Genomic DNA, 17,265 nt, shown 5'->3' with positions numbered 1-17,265 from the left:
CACCGCCACACCCTGCCGCTTCCTATAATCCAGCCAAAGACCTCATCCTCCCCAAATGCGTGGCCTTTGCTCAAGAGTGCCCCCTATCTGCAGCATCCTTCCTCCCTCCTCTCCACCTGGCAAATTCTATTCATTCTTCAAGATCAAGCTCACATTTCACCTCCTCTTAGAATTCATTCCCACCCTACCAGGAAGCATCAGGTGGTACTGCCTCCTTGCTCCTCGAGTGTCTTCCTGTCCCTCTGGGATGACCCTTGCAACGCTATGTGGTCACTTCTGAGAATGTTTAATTCTCCTAATAAACACATCTTCTCAATGTCAGAAGCTGTCTCTTATTTCCATTTATTAGGAAACTAACCCAGTGCCTAACATATAACAGGAATACAGAGTATGTGTGTGTGCATTTGTGTGTGTGTATATATGTATATATATATATATATATATATATATATACATATATATATACTCACACATCATAAAATAACAAAAGAATTGCTCAGCAACAAAGAAAAGAAAGTTTTTGCTTTCTTGGGTTTTTAGATGGAATCTCGCTGTGTCGCCCAGGCTGGAGTGCAATGGCGCGATTCAGCTCACTGCAACCTCCGCCTCCCAGGTTCAAGTGATTCTCCTGCCTCAGCCTCCCGAGTAGCTGGGATTCCAGGCATGCACCACCACGCCCAGCTAATTTTGTATTTTTACTGGAGATGGGGTTTCACCATGTTGGTCAGGCTGGTCTCGAACTCCTGACCTCAAGTGATCCACCCACCTTAGCCTCCCAAAGTGCTGGTATTACAGGCGTGAGCCACCGCACCCAGCCAAGAAAGTTTTTGCTTTCTATCAGGTGTACTGTGTTATTACATACCTAATAATATGTGTCAGGAAGCAACAGGCAAGGTTGTACATCTCATTCTCACCAAAATAAAGCCTCAGCCAGGACTTGATTACTCCATCCATTTGATTTTTAAGACTCCACCCATCAGAAGACTGAGATCAACAGCATTGTTCTTTTTATTTCTTCCAAGAATGTTTGATTTGGACTCCTAATTTCTCCATCAACTCAGAGGGAGAAACACCTCTCACAGGATCCAGTGACACCCATGGCCTTCACTCAGACCAGAACCAGGGCACCACCAGTGACAGCAAACACGCATCGACACGCACAGAACAGTTCATCACTGCTGCACTAGATGGGAAAGGGCAACACTTCTGTCATCAGAAGTAGGTCAGAAAAATTATTACCTTTCCTTGTCATTAGTTTTATAACTTTTCCCAACAATAAAATGGACCAATCCCTTACGCAGAAGAGGGTTTTAAAATCAATATTGGAAAAAGTCAGAGGCAAGTGAACAGGGTGGAAGAGCACATCACATATTAAGCGGCACTCAGTACAACAGGAAATCCTCTAGATGAGGCTACAGGTTCACAGGGAGGGCTACAGGGGTAGCCGAGAAGGCACCTAGGAGGAGTGGGCAGACAACTCATTCTGCTGGCGACCATGCAAGTTCCATCTCAGGTCCAACCCTCCTGGAGGGCTAGAAGGATGTGCTGTGATCCACACACTGCCACACCACCAGTCCCTTCAGCACTCCACGCAGCAGGCTGCCAACTAGCCACCTCCTTCAACCTTTCCATGCGGAAGATGCAGGAGAGAAAAGAAAAATTTCCCTGCTTTTGTTAGGTTCTTCTCTCCATCTTTCTCCTCTTATTTAAATCTTCCAGAATATAGTTTTGAAAATATAGTTTTACCTCCACTAAAAGCACTCCCCAACCATACCAACCCAAAGGGATCCCCCCTTCTTTAGAAGCAATGGCCATAGCATCTGCTCAGCATTTAGTTGACTGCCTTGGTTATCTGTTAACTTACAGAACAATGCCTAGTACTATCTTCCCTTCTCCTCTGTTTGTACTGAGTATTGAATATGGTTGTACACCTTCAACATCATCTTCTGTAGCACCTCCTATAGGAGATGCCTTTCCAATAGCATCAAGCAATAGAAGCCAACTTCAGCTTACTTAAGCAAAGGAAAGTTGACTGGCAGGTCATCAATGGATGATCCAAACCTCAAGAAGGCAGGAGGACCAGACAGAAACCAATGGTACCCTGAAAGTGTAGGAGATGGCAAAAGATATAACCTCATAGCATGAAGGGGCTGACTGCAACATCTGAGAGACAATGAGGAACTCCCATCCTGGCCTCCTGCCATTCCTCTGTACTCACTCAAAACTGAAGGTCCTCAGGCATGAGGTGCAAGCTGGCTAAGCTTGCACTGTGCCCAGATCCAGCTTCCACAGAGGAATTACAATCCCACCAAGTCTACACACAGCAGGAAACAGGAACACTCCCAAAAGGAAACTGGAACACCAGTTGCATGGAGAAATGAACGCTGAGCAGTCAGAAAATGAGAATGCCCATGAAAGTAGTTAAATGTTTTTAAAATGAAGGAAGTAACTTACGTCACTATTCCCTAAGAATTCTGGCTCAGAAAAGGGGATTATTATCCATCTAGAGACCTGAGGGGGATGGGAATCAAGTTCTTCCCCAAGGGATAGTCCTGAGAAAGCGGCGCTCAATCTCCTTTGCAGGAGTAAGAATGGGAAGCTGTGAATTCTTTCACTGTAATTAATACATTCCAGGTGAGAACGAAGAGACAGCAGACCTGTAGGTTGTAATCTTCCACCTCTAGAGGAGGCCAACTTTTCCTGCTCATGCCATACTGATTAACGCGTCATCTCCAGGATAGGGGTCCTTCTTACTTGGTTGTCAGGCTGCCTGCAGAGGGGTAACAACCCATCTGCCTCTCAGAGACTGACTGCAAGAGCCTCTGAAGGCATGCCCTGGCCCCGGTTTCTCACTGCATCAACTGATTCCTCACTAGGATGCCATGGGGTTCTAAAAGCACAAGTCAGATCTCATCACTCCCATCCTTACAAACTTCAGGAACCATTGACTGTTTCAGGATCGACGCGGGCTACTTTGAGGGTTAACTCCTCAGCACATCCAAGGCCTTCTAAAATCCAGCTTCAAACCTCACTCTTCTCACTGGATCCGATCACCTTCTCAACACCTGCCTCTCAGCCCAACTGCCCCTCAGCCTTTAAGGCTGAGTTTAATGCCGTCTCTGACCTACCAGCTCTGATCCACCAGCAGCTTATACATTTGCATTTCCAAATCTTTTCTTCAATTCAACAACTACTGTAACCAATCTGGCCTTTTTCAAAGTTCTTAGTTTGTCTTCTCCACAGACTAAAACTTCCCGAGGGCTAGGATCCTACATTGTTTGTATTTCCCAGAGGGCCTGGTTCAAAGTGCATTTATGTGCCTACTGCACACTTCAAACATTTGTGTAGTCATCAAATTAGTAAGCTAAGGCCTGTGCCCAGCCAGCATGTCTGGCCTCCCAGGATAGCACAATCCCAAATGATGCTCTCACATCGTGTTCAACCCCCTTCTACACAGCACCATGTGTACGAGGCTACCCACCTAAAGTAGTGCAAGGCTGTTCCTGGTCTCAAACCTCATGGCCTCCAGCAGATGTTATTAGATGCCGCCCACAGCCATGCTTCCCTCCCCCAACTTCCTTGCTGTCAGTCCTAATTCTAGCTGGATATGCAACCTCCCTAATGTGACTAGAAAAGAGCCCTAGCTGCAGTCAGTGGAGCCCTCTGTATCCCCTCTGCTGAGGACTGGCTTAGCCATGGGCACCTGGTACAATTCAAGCCAGTGTGATGTAAGAGGAATTCTGCCAGGAGCTTCTAGGAAAGTTATCCCTGTGATAGAGACACAAGGGTCGGCACAGCCTCTCTTCTTCTACTGAGGGTTTTACTGTCTGCATGGGACTTGTGGGGCAGTAACAGCCTTCATTAACCATGGGGACAGCCTGCCTAGGATGCACTGGCACACTGTGGATGGCAGAGTGGCAGGAAGAGAAGCACCAGGTCCATGATGATGCTAGTGAGCCACTGAATTAGTCAACCCTGGGGGCACTTGAGACTTCTCATGTTGCAAAATAAATGCTGCACTTAAGCAAAAAGATCCTAATAGCCACCCATCACTTAAATGTATTAATGATAACAACAATAGTGCACTCCCATGGTCTGCCGGCATGTGCTAAGTCCTGGACAAATACTATCTCCTCTGATTCCCTGGGCAGTCCTGTGTGTAAACATCACGAACTTCAAGCAAGACTCACAGACAGGGTGTCCAGGATTTGCACCCAACCTGCCTAACTCTAAAGATGATGCCCTCCCTGTCATATATTACATGGCTCCAGGCCTCTAGTCCTCTGCCCTCACACCCTCCTGACACACATACCACTGCAGCCCTGACATCTGTGAAGTTTCAGAGCTAAGTGAGACTGTTGAGTGGTCTGGTCCCTTACTGTGTAGACCTGAGGCCACAGAGACTGCAAAAACATGCCAAAGGCAGCAAAGCAAATCACTGACAGAGCCAGGGCTGGGAGAACCCCAGTTCCTGGCTCCCAAAAGACCCTTTTCCACAGAGGTGAAGCCGAGCACAACCCAGGGGCAGCCTGAGCCAGCAGGGCTTCAGACTAACCAGGTGCCAGGGCCCGCCCCCTATTTCCCAGGGTGCTGCCCAGCTCAGAAGGCCAGATCAGGGAAAATCTGCACTCACCAGCCGGAGTGACTTCTGCTCCTCATGGCTGATGCTGCCTTCGCCCATGGGCAGGGAAGCCTTGGAGTGCTTGGTGGCAGCCTCTCTTTCCCTCTTTGCCACCTGGAAGAGCTTATCCTGGACAGCAGCATGCTCCTGTTCATACCTGTGCAGAAGAAACATGAGGAGAAACAGATGTGGATGGCATGACGGGCAGCCCATAGCCAAGACAAGATCTGCGCACTCACTTCAGCCACCAGGGAAATGCTGAAACCAGCCAGCGGCTGGTCAGGAAAGGAGAGAGTGCTGTGAAACCGCATGCCCCATCATTCCACACCCAAGCTCAGGCAACAGTGACAGCTCCCCAGACAAGGGGAGACAATGACACTGAGCCAAGACAACACAGCTCAGGAACAGGAGGAGACCTGGCCAAGTAGGCAGCCCCATGCCCAGTGAGAGTCTCAGGGAGGGGCTCAATCCACGGATTGCCTCCACTTGAGAGCTTGAAGATTTGAGATGGTAGTAGTCCTCTGTTTTGAACATTTAACTCTTCATTCTGAATATCTTCCTACCCTTTGACCTATTTCTGGGCATTCTGCCTAGTAAAATAATCCTATAGAGAAGAAAAAAGTTATTAGTGCTGAGATGCTCTTAACAGTATTATTTATTGTAGTGAAAAAAATGCAAGCAACCTAAATGTCCCAAAATCAAGGTCAAGCTAAAGAAAATATGGTGTGATCATATAATGATCTATGACATCATCACTAGAAAATAGTCTTTCATTTGTCTGTAGGTTGAATCTAAAAACTGAGAACCAATAAATGCTTTTAGCAATAAAACTGCTTATAAAGCAGGTGAAACTAATGACAAATCATTATAATACTAAGTGAAAATAGCAAGATATGAAATTATCTATGACATTCAAAAAATAACCCTAAACGGGGGGTGAGGGGACTGGGTGGAGAAGAACATGAAATGCTCCAAAATATTAACAGTGGTTGTCTTGAGATGACGAGTCTATGGGTGATTTTTTCACTTTGTATATTTTCTAAATCTTTCATTAGCAGGCATTACTTTACCATTTTTAAAATGTTTAAAAGTACCAAAAAAGCAGGGTTCAGGTTAATAGTTGGCTTTTTTTCTTTTTTTTTTTTTTTTTTTTTTGATTTTGGGTCTCACAATGTGGTCCAGGCTGGAGTGCAGTGGTGCAATCATAACTCACTGTAAACTCCAACTTCTGGGCTCAAGCAATCCTCCCACCTCAGCCTCTTGAGCAGCTGGGACTATAGGCATGTGTTACTACCCCCCAGTTAACGTTTTTAATTTTTTTGTAGAGACAGGGTCTCACTATGTTGCCCAGACTGGGCTCAAACTCCTGACTTCAAGCAATCCTCCTGCTTTAGCCTCCTAAATTCACTAGGATTACAGGATTGAGCCGCCATACCTGGCCAGGTGAGTTATTCTTGCTAAGACCGATTAGGGAGAGTAAATCTTAGAATGTGGGCCTTAACCCATGGCTATGCAACAGACCCAACATGGCTGAACTACCAGAGGGCAAACGCCCAACCATGGCTGACACTGGGCCCCCTAAGCTGACCCACTGGGTCCTCTGACCATACTGAGGGCAATTTCCTCAAGGATGCTGAAGAGGTCAATCAGTAACAACTACTGTGAGCATCCACTGAGAACTCTGTAGGCCAGGTGCTGTGCTCATGTGCATGATATATATAAACATATTTAACCATGACAAGATCCCAATTAAAGAAGTACTCTTCTTAGCCCTTCTTAGATGCAGTGATATTTCAAGTTCATATAACTAGTAAGTTGCAGGATCAAGATGCCACCCTGTGCTCCACTGGGGCCTCTGTGCCTTAACCACTTTGCTAAAACTTCTCCCGTGACAGGAAGCAGGTCCCATGACAGAGGCGTGGCCAGCTCTTGGGGTCGTGGCCTGTGCTCACAAAGTTACCAACATCCTGGAGCCAGTTCATCTGGACAACCACAGTTAGCACTGGGAGGGCTCCACTTCCTCATCTCTCTAAAAACATGCCTGCATGTGCACACACATGCAGAAGTTCCAGCCACTCAACTGTTTAGTCCTAGCTTTTTTAAATGATTTTTTTTTTTTTTTTTAGAGATAGGGTCACCAAGGCTGGAGTTCAGTGGTGCAATCACAGCTCCCTGCAGCCTCGGCTTCCTGAACTCAAGTGATTCTTCCACCTCAGCCTCCCGAGTAACTGGGACTACACGGGCACACACCACCACCCCTAGCTAATTTTTTATCTTTTAGAGACAGGGTCTTGCTATGTTGCCCAGGCTGGTCTCAAACTCCTGGCCTCAAGCAACCCTCCTGCCTTGGCCTCTCAAACTGCTGGGCATGAGGAACATTAACAATCAATTCCCCTATGCCCCTTTTGGTGTTTCTACATCTTTAAACTAGGACCAGTGATACCTATACCATAGGGTTGTCCTTCAATGCAACTGAGATTAATTATGTGAGACAAACCCTCCAGGGCTTCAGGCAAGGAGAGGGGTACCCAGTGAGGAAAGAGGCTTTTAGGCGGAGCGCAGTGCCGGGAGCAAGCAGGCTCTCGGGCTCACCTCTTGACACCCTCCTTCATCCCTGAGGGCTGCTGGCCACCACTGCTCCCCGACCTGGGCAGTGTGGATTCTGCAAAGGAAAGAGAAGAAAGGGCCTGTCAGTGGCACCCCAGGGTCCACGAAGTCACAGAGGTCACCCAGAGAGGAATGACCCCCATGAATGAATGTGCCCCTTGGAAGGCAGCATCACAGATGTGTCCCCACAAAGGAGCGTCCGCAGGGGCAGACAAGGAACACCCTTGATTCAAGCTGTCTGGAAAGCCAGATGATCCAAGCCACCTCTTATCCCGAAGGGGTCTTTGCACCAGGATGCCCACAACACTGGGTGCAGTGTTTCAAACCCATCCCTACTCTCCTGACAATTATTTGGAATCCAGGTCATCTCCTAAGCACAGGCCAGGAGTGGCTGCGGGAAGTCATTGCTTTGCTTCATGAGGACAACCTCCCGGGTAGAGGTTTTGGCATAGGGAAGGGAAGGGGTGGGGGCTCTTTAAATCTTGTTTCCCTTAGTACCCACCTGAGTCTGCACAATCCCCACTGTGGCAAATGCCCCATATTAAACCTAATTCTACTTAACCACTATCGCCTTTAGTATTATTGGGCTCTTTTTGTTGTTACAGTAGGTCCCTTTTGATCATCACGAATTTTGGGATTTCTGAGCAAATCCAATTCACTCTCCCCACCACTTGCTGATACTGAAGGTTTTGTTACTACCCTGTCCCCAGCCTTTACCCTTCCAAAGCTCTCTGTCAGCCAAAGCTCACCACCTTTCTTGGCCTTCTCCGATGTCCCACACCTCCCTCCACCACAGGGTTCTATGCACCAGCAGCCAGAACCACATAGAGCATAACATAAGAACCAGGCTGTGTGAGGCGCTCAATGAGGGTGTGCGACTCCACCCCAGACCCGTCAGGGATCCTTCGGGGGGCACTTCTGAAAGCATCAGCTGTGACTGCTCGCACTTTTAAACCACCTCTCATGGGAGGAGAGCACCTCCCATGCTCCTCAGCAACACACCAGGTTCTCAGCTGAGGTGAACTCAGGAGCCTGCTGCGGGGTTTCATCTCCACACTAGTGCTCGCCATGCTTACTTATTTGTCTGAAGAGCTTTATTGAGGTTTAATGTCTGGTATTTTTGCTTTTTATATAATTTTCCATTTTTTAACTACAAAAATAACGTGGCTGCCGATGTAGAGCATGTGGCACTCATCCTCACTGCCCTTTCTGTGTGCCCCTGACCGCTCCCCGCTCCCTTGGAGTGCACATTGTTGAATATGTGTTTCTTCCAGTATTAGTGACATGGAGATCCTGTCATGAGTATGGCCATCTGTGCACATTTCCTACTGAGTTGTCTTTCTTAAAGATCTTTAAGAACTCGCTACATATTAAGATTACTAGGACTTTGTCAAATGTTATATTTTCCCTAACTTATCCTGTTACTTCTTTTCTAAATTGTCTAATTTCTTATATTCACATTTCCTATTTTTTTTAATTTAAGATTTCTTCGTTTAATATGACATGTAGAAAATCTATCTTCTATTGTACTTTCATGGCTTCAAGCCATACATTTCAATCTTTTATTTCCTCTGACATTTTTGGGGGGTATAGTATGAGAAGAATTTAATTTTAACTTCTTTTTCTAACTTTGTTCCATCACTAAAATAAAGCAAAAACTGGTTTTAAAAGTACAAAATATCTTAAAATTAGTTAACTTTAAGACAGTCCATTTATGCTGACTCTTCAACATTCAGAAACAAAACTTACATCTATCATTTAAACAGCAAAGTACTTTGTTATAATTAACTCCAAGTGACAAAAGAACCACTGTTCTTGCTTTCTAAACTGCTGGAACTTACCAAACTGAAGCAAATGCTTCTTATTTCTTCTAAAGCTGAAACTGATGTGTAGTATTATATATTATGGCAATTTTCGCTTTTATCATCACTTTCTCCCTCTTTCGAGTTAATCCAGTTTGTTAAAGTGCATTGGGTCAAGTTAGACTCCTCTTAAGCCCTTCTCATCAGTTAGTTAGAGCCAGCGTGGGGAGTAAGTGAGCCCTATTAGTAAAGGACAAGGGCTTCTTGGGGGGTTTTCAGGAATCTCACACATCCCCTACAGTGGTAGATATTCAGAAAGATCTTGGGGTGGGTCCAAATCCAGGTGCTGACTGGTTCCTGGGCAATGCTTCTAGGCCCCCGAGCAGGCTGGGATGCACCCTGTCGCCAGACCTCCGCTCCTGCAATCTGCCCATTCGCAGTGCCCACCCACCACCATTCCTCCTGCCTTTCACAGTCCCTCCTCTCCCATGAGCCTGGGACAGATTCCAGTGTTGCATCACAACATGACACATAACTCATCAGTCTCCATAACCAGAGCCAGGTGTGCCATGAGAGAGGGTCCCTGCCCACCTATCACTGTGTCTTGGCACAGGGCACAGGACTTGGTTCTGGGTGGCCTTCAGTAAACACTAAGTGGGCAGGATACAGCTCTCATATTCTAAACTCTTTCAACCCAACAGGGAAGATGAGTAGAAAAGGCAACTGTAACGCGAGACCAGGCCCAAGAAGAACAATCTAGTGGGTGGTTCTCCACACGAACAGTCGGTCCTTCCGTGGTGGCATGCTGCCTCCAGCCAATCTTTTTTTTTTTTTAATTGAGTTACGGAATCTGATAGATAGACCCAAGTTCTCAAAAACAAGTATGTTTTGAGCAGTTGCTCCAAGGACTTTTTTATTTTGTAATATTTTAACATTTGTATGCCTTAGAACTTTTTTCCTTAAAATTTTATTTCCTTGTGTTTGCTACAAGTCGTTATTTGGGGAAAGCACAAATTTCTTCATTTGCAACACGCACAATACAGTAGGGAACAAATCAGCTTTGAGCCCGGCTTGAGCACCAGCTTCACAGTGGGCCAGGAAGAGGAACTCCTAGGACCCCTCCTAGAAGCCCAGAGGGAACCATTCCAAGGGCCAGGACAGGAGCTCTCGGCCTGAGGCTCAGGTGAGGGCTGCTGCGGTAGGCGCCTAAATCACTGACGGAATTCTCCTATACTTGGCCCCATTCACGTGAATCCACATCATTCTTTGACTTGGGAGTTAGGCTAGAGTGGCTGAAGCTGAGTCATGGCTATGCCGCCTCTGAGGAGCCTTAAAGGCAACTTCTTTCCTGAGCTGTCAACTCAGGTCCTTCTGCCTCAATTCCCACATGGAGAAAGTGGCACAGAGGGAAGGTGGTCCGACCCGAATCCTGGCAGCTCTGATGACAGCCCCATCACTCCCAGAAAGCCACGCTCTTCCGGAAAGCCCTTACCAGACAGAGCTGCTTAACGTCATCCAGAAGCCAACCTGAGCCCTGCGCGCCATCAGGTGGGCTCGGGTGAGCACCCATCACTCCTTTCACTGTCTCTCCACACTCCACAGAACTGTCACAATCCCCATACCTTTGTGAGGGGCTCTCAAGTTGCCATCTTGAAGGCCAAAGGTAGAAGATGTGGGAGCAGGGGGTGGAGAGCTGGGCTCCTTCATGCGATTCACCACGTTTTCAGACAGCTAAGGAAGCAGAAAAGAGGGAAAAGAAAAAGTTATGTCACAGAAGTGCCTGGAAGCAAAGCCTCCTCTTTATTCAGGCCCCAGATTTACTGAATGCGCTGCTTCCTCAAGACCAACTCCAACAAAGCAATTCTACTAAAACTCGTCTCGTGGTGGCCCAGTGCCTACCAGGTCCATGCTGAGCCCATCCGGATTCCCAAGCCTACCAATATATGTCCCCTGCTGGCTTTGCGGCTTTACCCCCACCACTCCCCTCCACACACCCAGTCCTCAGGGGAATCTGATGTCTCACTTTTCTCACCTCTTCTGAATTCAGGCATGCTCTTCCCTCTGAACCACCTCCAGCCCACCACCTCCCTCTCTGGGACATCTCCACCCATCCAAATCATATCCTTTCTTTGGAGGTATCTCAATGTCCCCTTCTCCAGGGAAGGCTGCTCCTCGACAGCATGCAAGTGAAGCACAGGTACCTCCTTCTATCACATTTCTCTTTATTCCACTTTGCAGATAACACATTTTTTTTTTTACAAGTTGAAGGTTTGGGGCAAGCCTGCATCAGGCAAGTCTACTGGTGCTGTCTTTCCAACAGCATGTACTTTGTGTCTCTCAGTCATGTTTTGATAATTCTCATGATACTTGAAGCTTTTTCATTGTTATATCTGTTACAGTGATCTGTGATCAGTGACATTTCATGTTACTCTTGTAATTGTTTTGGGACACTGAGAACATTGTCCATGTAAGACGGCGAACTTAACCGATAAATGCTGTTGTGTTCTGACGGCTCCAGCAATGAGCCATTCCCCGACCCCTGTCTCTCTCCCTCTGCTTGGGCCTTTCTATCCCCTGAGACACAACAAAATTAGGCCAATTAATAACCCTGCAATGGCCTCTAAGTGTTCAAATGAAAAGTCCCATGTCTCTCACTTTAAATTAAAAACTACAAATGATTAAGCTTAGTGAGGAAGGCATGTCGAAAGCTAAGATAGGCCAAGAGCTAGGCCTGTTGCACCTAACAGTTAGCCAAGTTGTGAATGCAAAGGAAAAGTTGTTGAAAGAAGTTACATGTGCTACTCCTGTGAACACATGAATGGTAAGAAAGTGAAACGGACTCACTGCTGATATGGAAAAAGTTTTAGTGGTCTGGATAGAAGATCAAACCAGCCACCGTATTCCCTTAAGTAAAAGCCTAATCAAGCCCAAGGCTCTCTCTCTTTTCAATTCAGTCAAGGCTGAGAGAGGTGAGGAAGCTGCAGAAGAAAAGACTGAAGTGAGCCAAGGTTGGTTCATAAGACTTAAGTAAAGACGCCATCTCCATAACATAAAAGTGCAAGGTGAAGCAGCAAGTGCTGATGGAGAGGCTGCAGCAAGTTATCCAGAAGATCTATGTAAGATCATTGATGAAGGTAGCAATACTAAACAGAACAGTCTTCTACTGGGAAAAGATGCCATCTAAGACTTTCATAGCTAGAGGGGAGAAATCAATGCCTGGCTTCAAACCTTCAAAGGACAGGCTGACTCTCTTGTTAGGGGGTAATGCAGTTGGTGACTTTTAATGGAAGCCAATGTTCATTTAGCATTCTGAAAACTCTAGGGCCTTTAAGAATGATATTCAGTCTACTCTGCCAGTGCTCTAGAAATGGAACAACAGAGTCTAGATGACAGAACATCTGTTTACAACATGCTTTACTGAATACTTTAAGCCCACTGTTGAGACCTACTGCTCAGCAAAAAAGAATCCATTCAAAATATTACTGCTCCTTGACAATGCACCTGGTCACCCAAAAGCTCTGATGGAGATGTACAAGATGAATGTTGTTTTCATGCCTCCTAACACAGCATCCATTCTGTAGCCCATGGATCAAGGAGTAATTTTTACTTTCAAGTCTTATTATTTAAGAAATTCATTTATAAGCTTAGAGCTGCCATACATAGTGACTCCTCTGATGGACCTGGGAAAAGTAAACTGAGAACTCCGAGGAAAGGACTCACTATTCTGATGCCATTAAGAACGTTCATGATTCATGGGAAGAGGTCAAAAAATTAATATTAATAGGAGTCTAAAAGAAGTAGATTCCAACCCTCATGGATGACTCTGAGGGGTTCAAGACTTCAATGGAGAAGTCACTGCAGATGTTGTGGAAACAGCAAGAGAAGTAGAATTAGAAGTGGAGCCTGAGGATGTGACTGAATTGCTGCAATCTCAGGATCAAATTTGAACAGATGAGGAGTTGCTTCTTATGGATGAGGAAAGAAAGTGGTTTCTTGAGATGGAATCTGCTCCTGGTGAAGATGCTGTGAACACTGCTGAAATGACGACAAAGGATTTAGAATAGGATCATAAACTTAGTTGATAGAGTAGCAGCAGGGTTTTAGAGAACTGACTCCGATCTTGAAAGGAGCTCCACTATGGGTTAAATGCTATCAAACAGCATCGTATGCTACAGAGAAATCTTTTGTGAAAGGAAGAGTTGATTGATGTGGCAAACTTCATTGTTGTCTTATTTTACAAAACTGCCACAGCCAACCACCATCCTGATCAGTCAGCAGCCATCAACAAGGAGGCAAGACCCCCCACCAGCAAAAAGATTATGACTCACTAAAGGCTCAGATGATCATTAGCATATTTTGCCAATAAAGTATTTCTAATTAAGGTATATACACTTTTTAGGCATAATGTTAGTGTACACTTGAGACTACAATATAGTGTAAACACAACTCCTATATACACTAGGAAACCAAAAAGTTCATGATTTGCTTTATTTTGATGTCTGCTGTACTGTGGTATCTGGAGCCACGTCTGCACCATCTCCCAGGTGTGCCAGTATCACCTTTTCCCTTCCTCTGAGCCCCCTGACAACACACATGTGCTTCTCAGAGAAGTACTACACCTCCCGCCTGCCTATCCGGATGGTTTTTAAATACCTTGAGGGCTAAGCCTGAATCTCACTCATCTCTGTAGACCTCCAGTGCCACACATACAGTAGATAATCAAATACTGCTTGACTAATTTCACCTCAGTTCCCCTAATGAAGACTGGATAACCAAAACTCTCATTCATTTAGAGGATGTGAAATAGGCCTAAGGGTGTCATAAAACAGTTTACTGAGATGAAACAGCAAGCTGGGGATCAATCCAGGATAAAAATCCTTAAGAGTTCACTTTAGTAAATATTTATTAAGTGCCTAATATGTGCAAGGCATCATAAAACACAGCGGAGGGAAAGACATTAAAAATTACTGTAAGACAAAAGACATGATCAGCAACTCCACTTCCAGAATATCTCACTGAGAAAACTACTCCCCCATGTACACAGAGGCATGTGGAAGGACACTCACTGTGACACCGGAGGAAATAGGGAAAAAAGAAAAGGAAATCACATAAACATCCAACAGATAGAGAACTGACTGAGACAATTTCGGCATATACATCCTATAGAATTTTATGGAACCATTAAGAAAGAACAAGGTAGAATACACATACACTGTCATGGAAAACACATGAGATATACTGCTGATTGTTTAAAAAGTCATAGAATTTTTTGGACATCTCAATATTGCAAAAAAAAAATGCAGACATACAAATATAAATGTTGCTGAATTTGAATATATGCATATACACATATCTGCAAGTGTGAATTGCATTTGGATTTCACATGCATGCACATAAGACACATATACAGATCTGCTCCAAGGAGAAATCTACAAAACTGCTTAGCAAAGTACTCAGAGGATGAGGTCCTGAAAGTGGGGACAAGAGCAGCTGGGGCAGGATTTTCACTTTTGGAACTTTTGCATCTTAATTTTTTTACCATGAACATTTCCTTAGTAACAAAAGATTGTAGTAATAATAATAATAGAGTCCCTGTAGTATTTAAGATATATACAATCAAATAACTAGTTAATGACATATGACAAGAGAAGACCAAACATATCAATGGAAGGGAATAAGGAGGCCATAAAGAAACCTTTATCTCTATGGTCAGTTGATTTCAACAAGGGTGCCAAGATGGTTCAGTGGGGAAAGAGCGGTCTCTTCAACCAATGATGCTGGGACAACTGGATATCCCTTGCAAAATAATATAGTTGCACACCTACCTTACACCATATACAAGAATTAATACAAAACAGATCCGAGACCTAAACATTAAGAGCTAAAACTATAAAACTCTTATTAGAAAACAGAGGGCTAAATCATTATGACCTTGGCTTTGGCAATACGTTCTTAGAGATGACACCAAAAGCATGAGCAATGAAAGAAATAAATAAATTATTGGACTTCTTCAAAATTTTAAAGTTTTGAGTACCAAATGACACCATAGGGCAACTGAAAAGACAACCCACAGAATGGGAGAAAATATGTACAAATCATATACCTGATAAGGAACTTTTATCTAAAACATATAAACACCTTCCAGAATTGAATAATAAAATGAAAAATAATCCTATTTAAAAATGGGGAAAGGATCTAAATAGAAATTTTTCCAAAGAAGATATACAAATGGTCAATAAGCACAGGAAAAGATGCTCAACATCATTAGTCTCTAGAGAAACACGGGTTTAAACCACAATAAGGTACCACATCACACCCACGAGGATGGCTATAATTAAAAGGTCAATGTGTAAGGGTCAGCCATAGTGGCTCGCATCTGTAATCTTAGCATTTTGGAGGGCCGAGGCAAAAGGATCACTTGAGACCAGGAGTTTGAGACCAGCCTGGGCAACACAGTGAGGCCCTTTCTCTAAAAAACAAAATTTTTTTTTAATTAGCCAGGTGTGGTCCACGTGCCTGCAGTCCTAGCTTCTTGGGAGGCTGAGGCAAAAGGATCGCTTGAGCCCAGGAAGTCATGGTTACAGCGAGCTATGACTGCGCCACTGCACTCCAGCCTGGACAACAGGTGAGGCTCTGTTTCTAAATAAATAAATAAATTTTTAAAGTCAAATTATAATAAGTATTTGCGAGGATATGGAGAGTTACCACTTGATATGGCAATTCCACTTCTCATTGTACACCAAAGACAAATGAAAACATGTGTTCACATCAGCATTATCTGTAATAGCCAAAAAATGGAAAGGACCCAAATGTTCATCAACCAATGAATGGATAAGTAAAATGAAGTATATCTATACAATGGAGTATTATTCAGCCATAAAAGGGAATGAACTACTGACACATTACAACATGGAGAAACCTTGAAAGCACTACGCTAAGTGAAAGGAGTCAGACCCAAAAGGCCACACTGTGCGGCGTATTCCACAACAGGCAAATCTCTAGACACAAAAGTAGATTCGTGACTGCCTTGGGCTTGGGGAAATGCAGGGACCGGGGTGGGGGCTGATAGCTACAGGGTAAGTAGGATTTGGTGGGGAGGGTGGGGGGTGGGGGTGATGAAAATGTTCTAAAAATGATTGTGGCAATGGTCACACATACCTGTGAATACACTAAAAACTATTAAATCACATGCCTTAAATGGATGAATTGTACAGCATGTGAATCACATCTCAATAAAGCTGTTACAAATAAAAAGGGAGAGAACACCAAAAACAAAGAGAAGCAGCCCAGACAGGAAGTCAATGAGAACAGCACAAGGAGGGATTCCAGTGGCCGGAAGCAGCCAAGAGAGGGATGGGTTCCCTAAGGCAGGCGCAGACTTAGACACAGGAGAAGCTCCATCCCATGGGCGGGACGGCAGCGATGTCTGCAGAAGGCAGAAGCTTCATAGCCTAGGGCAGGGCACCGGGGAAGAGGCACAGACAGGAAGAGACCGTGTGCCTGCCGCCATAGGTCCACTTTGGAAGGCGTGGGGTGGAAGGACTTGGATGAAGCCAGCACAGAAGGAAGCTTGGAAGTCAGGCAAAGGGAGAGGTCCAACCATCCCGAGGAGACGCTGAAAGTTTGTGTGCAAGGAAACATCATCACGGCCTGCGTGGGAGGTGGGATGAAAGGCTCGTCTGGTGGTTGCCCTGACTGCAGGGAATGAACGAGAGCACAGAGTTGAAGAAAAGGAGTTTTGATCTCAAGTTCGTGGAATAATTTGCGTGAGAATGACAAAAAAAGGGAGGAAATTAAGAAAATTATTCTAAGAAGGCAGCAGATCCGTTTGATTGTAGGTAAATACAAAAATCCCACATTGTAAAAGGGAGAAACCTTCCCAAGTTTGCCCATTTGCTCCTTTTTTGCGGCTGTAGCAACTAAGACCCTGAGCGAGTCAGTGTATGGGAGAATGAGGAGAAACATCTAAAGCCCCAAGTCCCCAGTAAGCACTTAGCCACATGCTGAGGGTGGAAACAGGACACCAGGCTGGGTGCGAGGTGACAGCAGGAGCAACGTGGAACATCTTTCCCCATAGGTGGGGACACGGAGCCAGCACTCAAGAGGGAACACTTCAGAGAACTTCCTGAAGCCAGCACTTCAGGGAACACAGGCTGAACAAAAAGATCTGGGCATCCAAATGGTGGCTGAAACTGGCTAAGAGCTCATTTTAAAATTTTCAGGAAACATGTGCTG

At 45.1% G+C, this 17,265-nt stretch overlaps 1 protein-coding gene across 18 annotated transcripts in view; it reads right to left on the bottom strand.

Moving 5' to 3' along the window:
* CHCHD6 (coiled-coil-helix-coiled-coil-helix domain containing 6) overlaps positions 1 to 17,265 on the bottom strand; it is a 259,379-nt gene that overhangs the window by 225,718 nt on the left and 16,396 nt on the right. For all 18 annotated transcript variants that reach the window (XR_010155756.1, XR_010155749.1, XR_010155752.1 and 15 more), the window contains 3 exons: positions 10,653 to 10,761; positions 7,214 to 7,283; positions 4,634 to 4,778 (listed from right to left, as the gene is read on the bottom strand). Coding sequence is in view for 9 of the 18 variants with exons in the window: in XM_009446384.3 (XP_009444659.2) it covers positions 4,634 to 4,778; positions 7,214 to 7,283; positions 10,653 to 10,761 (324 nt within the window). In the remaining 9 variants the exon portion in view is untranslated. The remainder of the gene's footprint in view (positions 1 to 4,633; positions 4,779 to 7,213; positions 7,284 to 10,652; positions 10,762 to 17,265) is intronic.

The sequence above is a fragment of the Pan troglodytes genome, chromosome 2 (genome assembly GCF_028858775.2).
Source record: "Pan troglodytes isolate AG18354 chromosome 2, NHGRI_mPanTro3-v2.0_pri, whole genome shotgun sequence".
In the NCBI taxonomy this organism is placed as follows: Eukaryota; Metazoa; Chordata; class Mammalia; order Primates; family Hominidae; genus Pan; species Pan troglodytes.
This window is presented reverse-complemented; position numbering and strand designations above follow the sequence as displayed.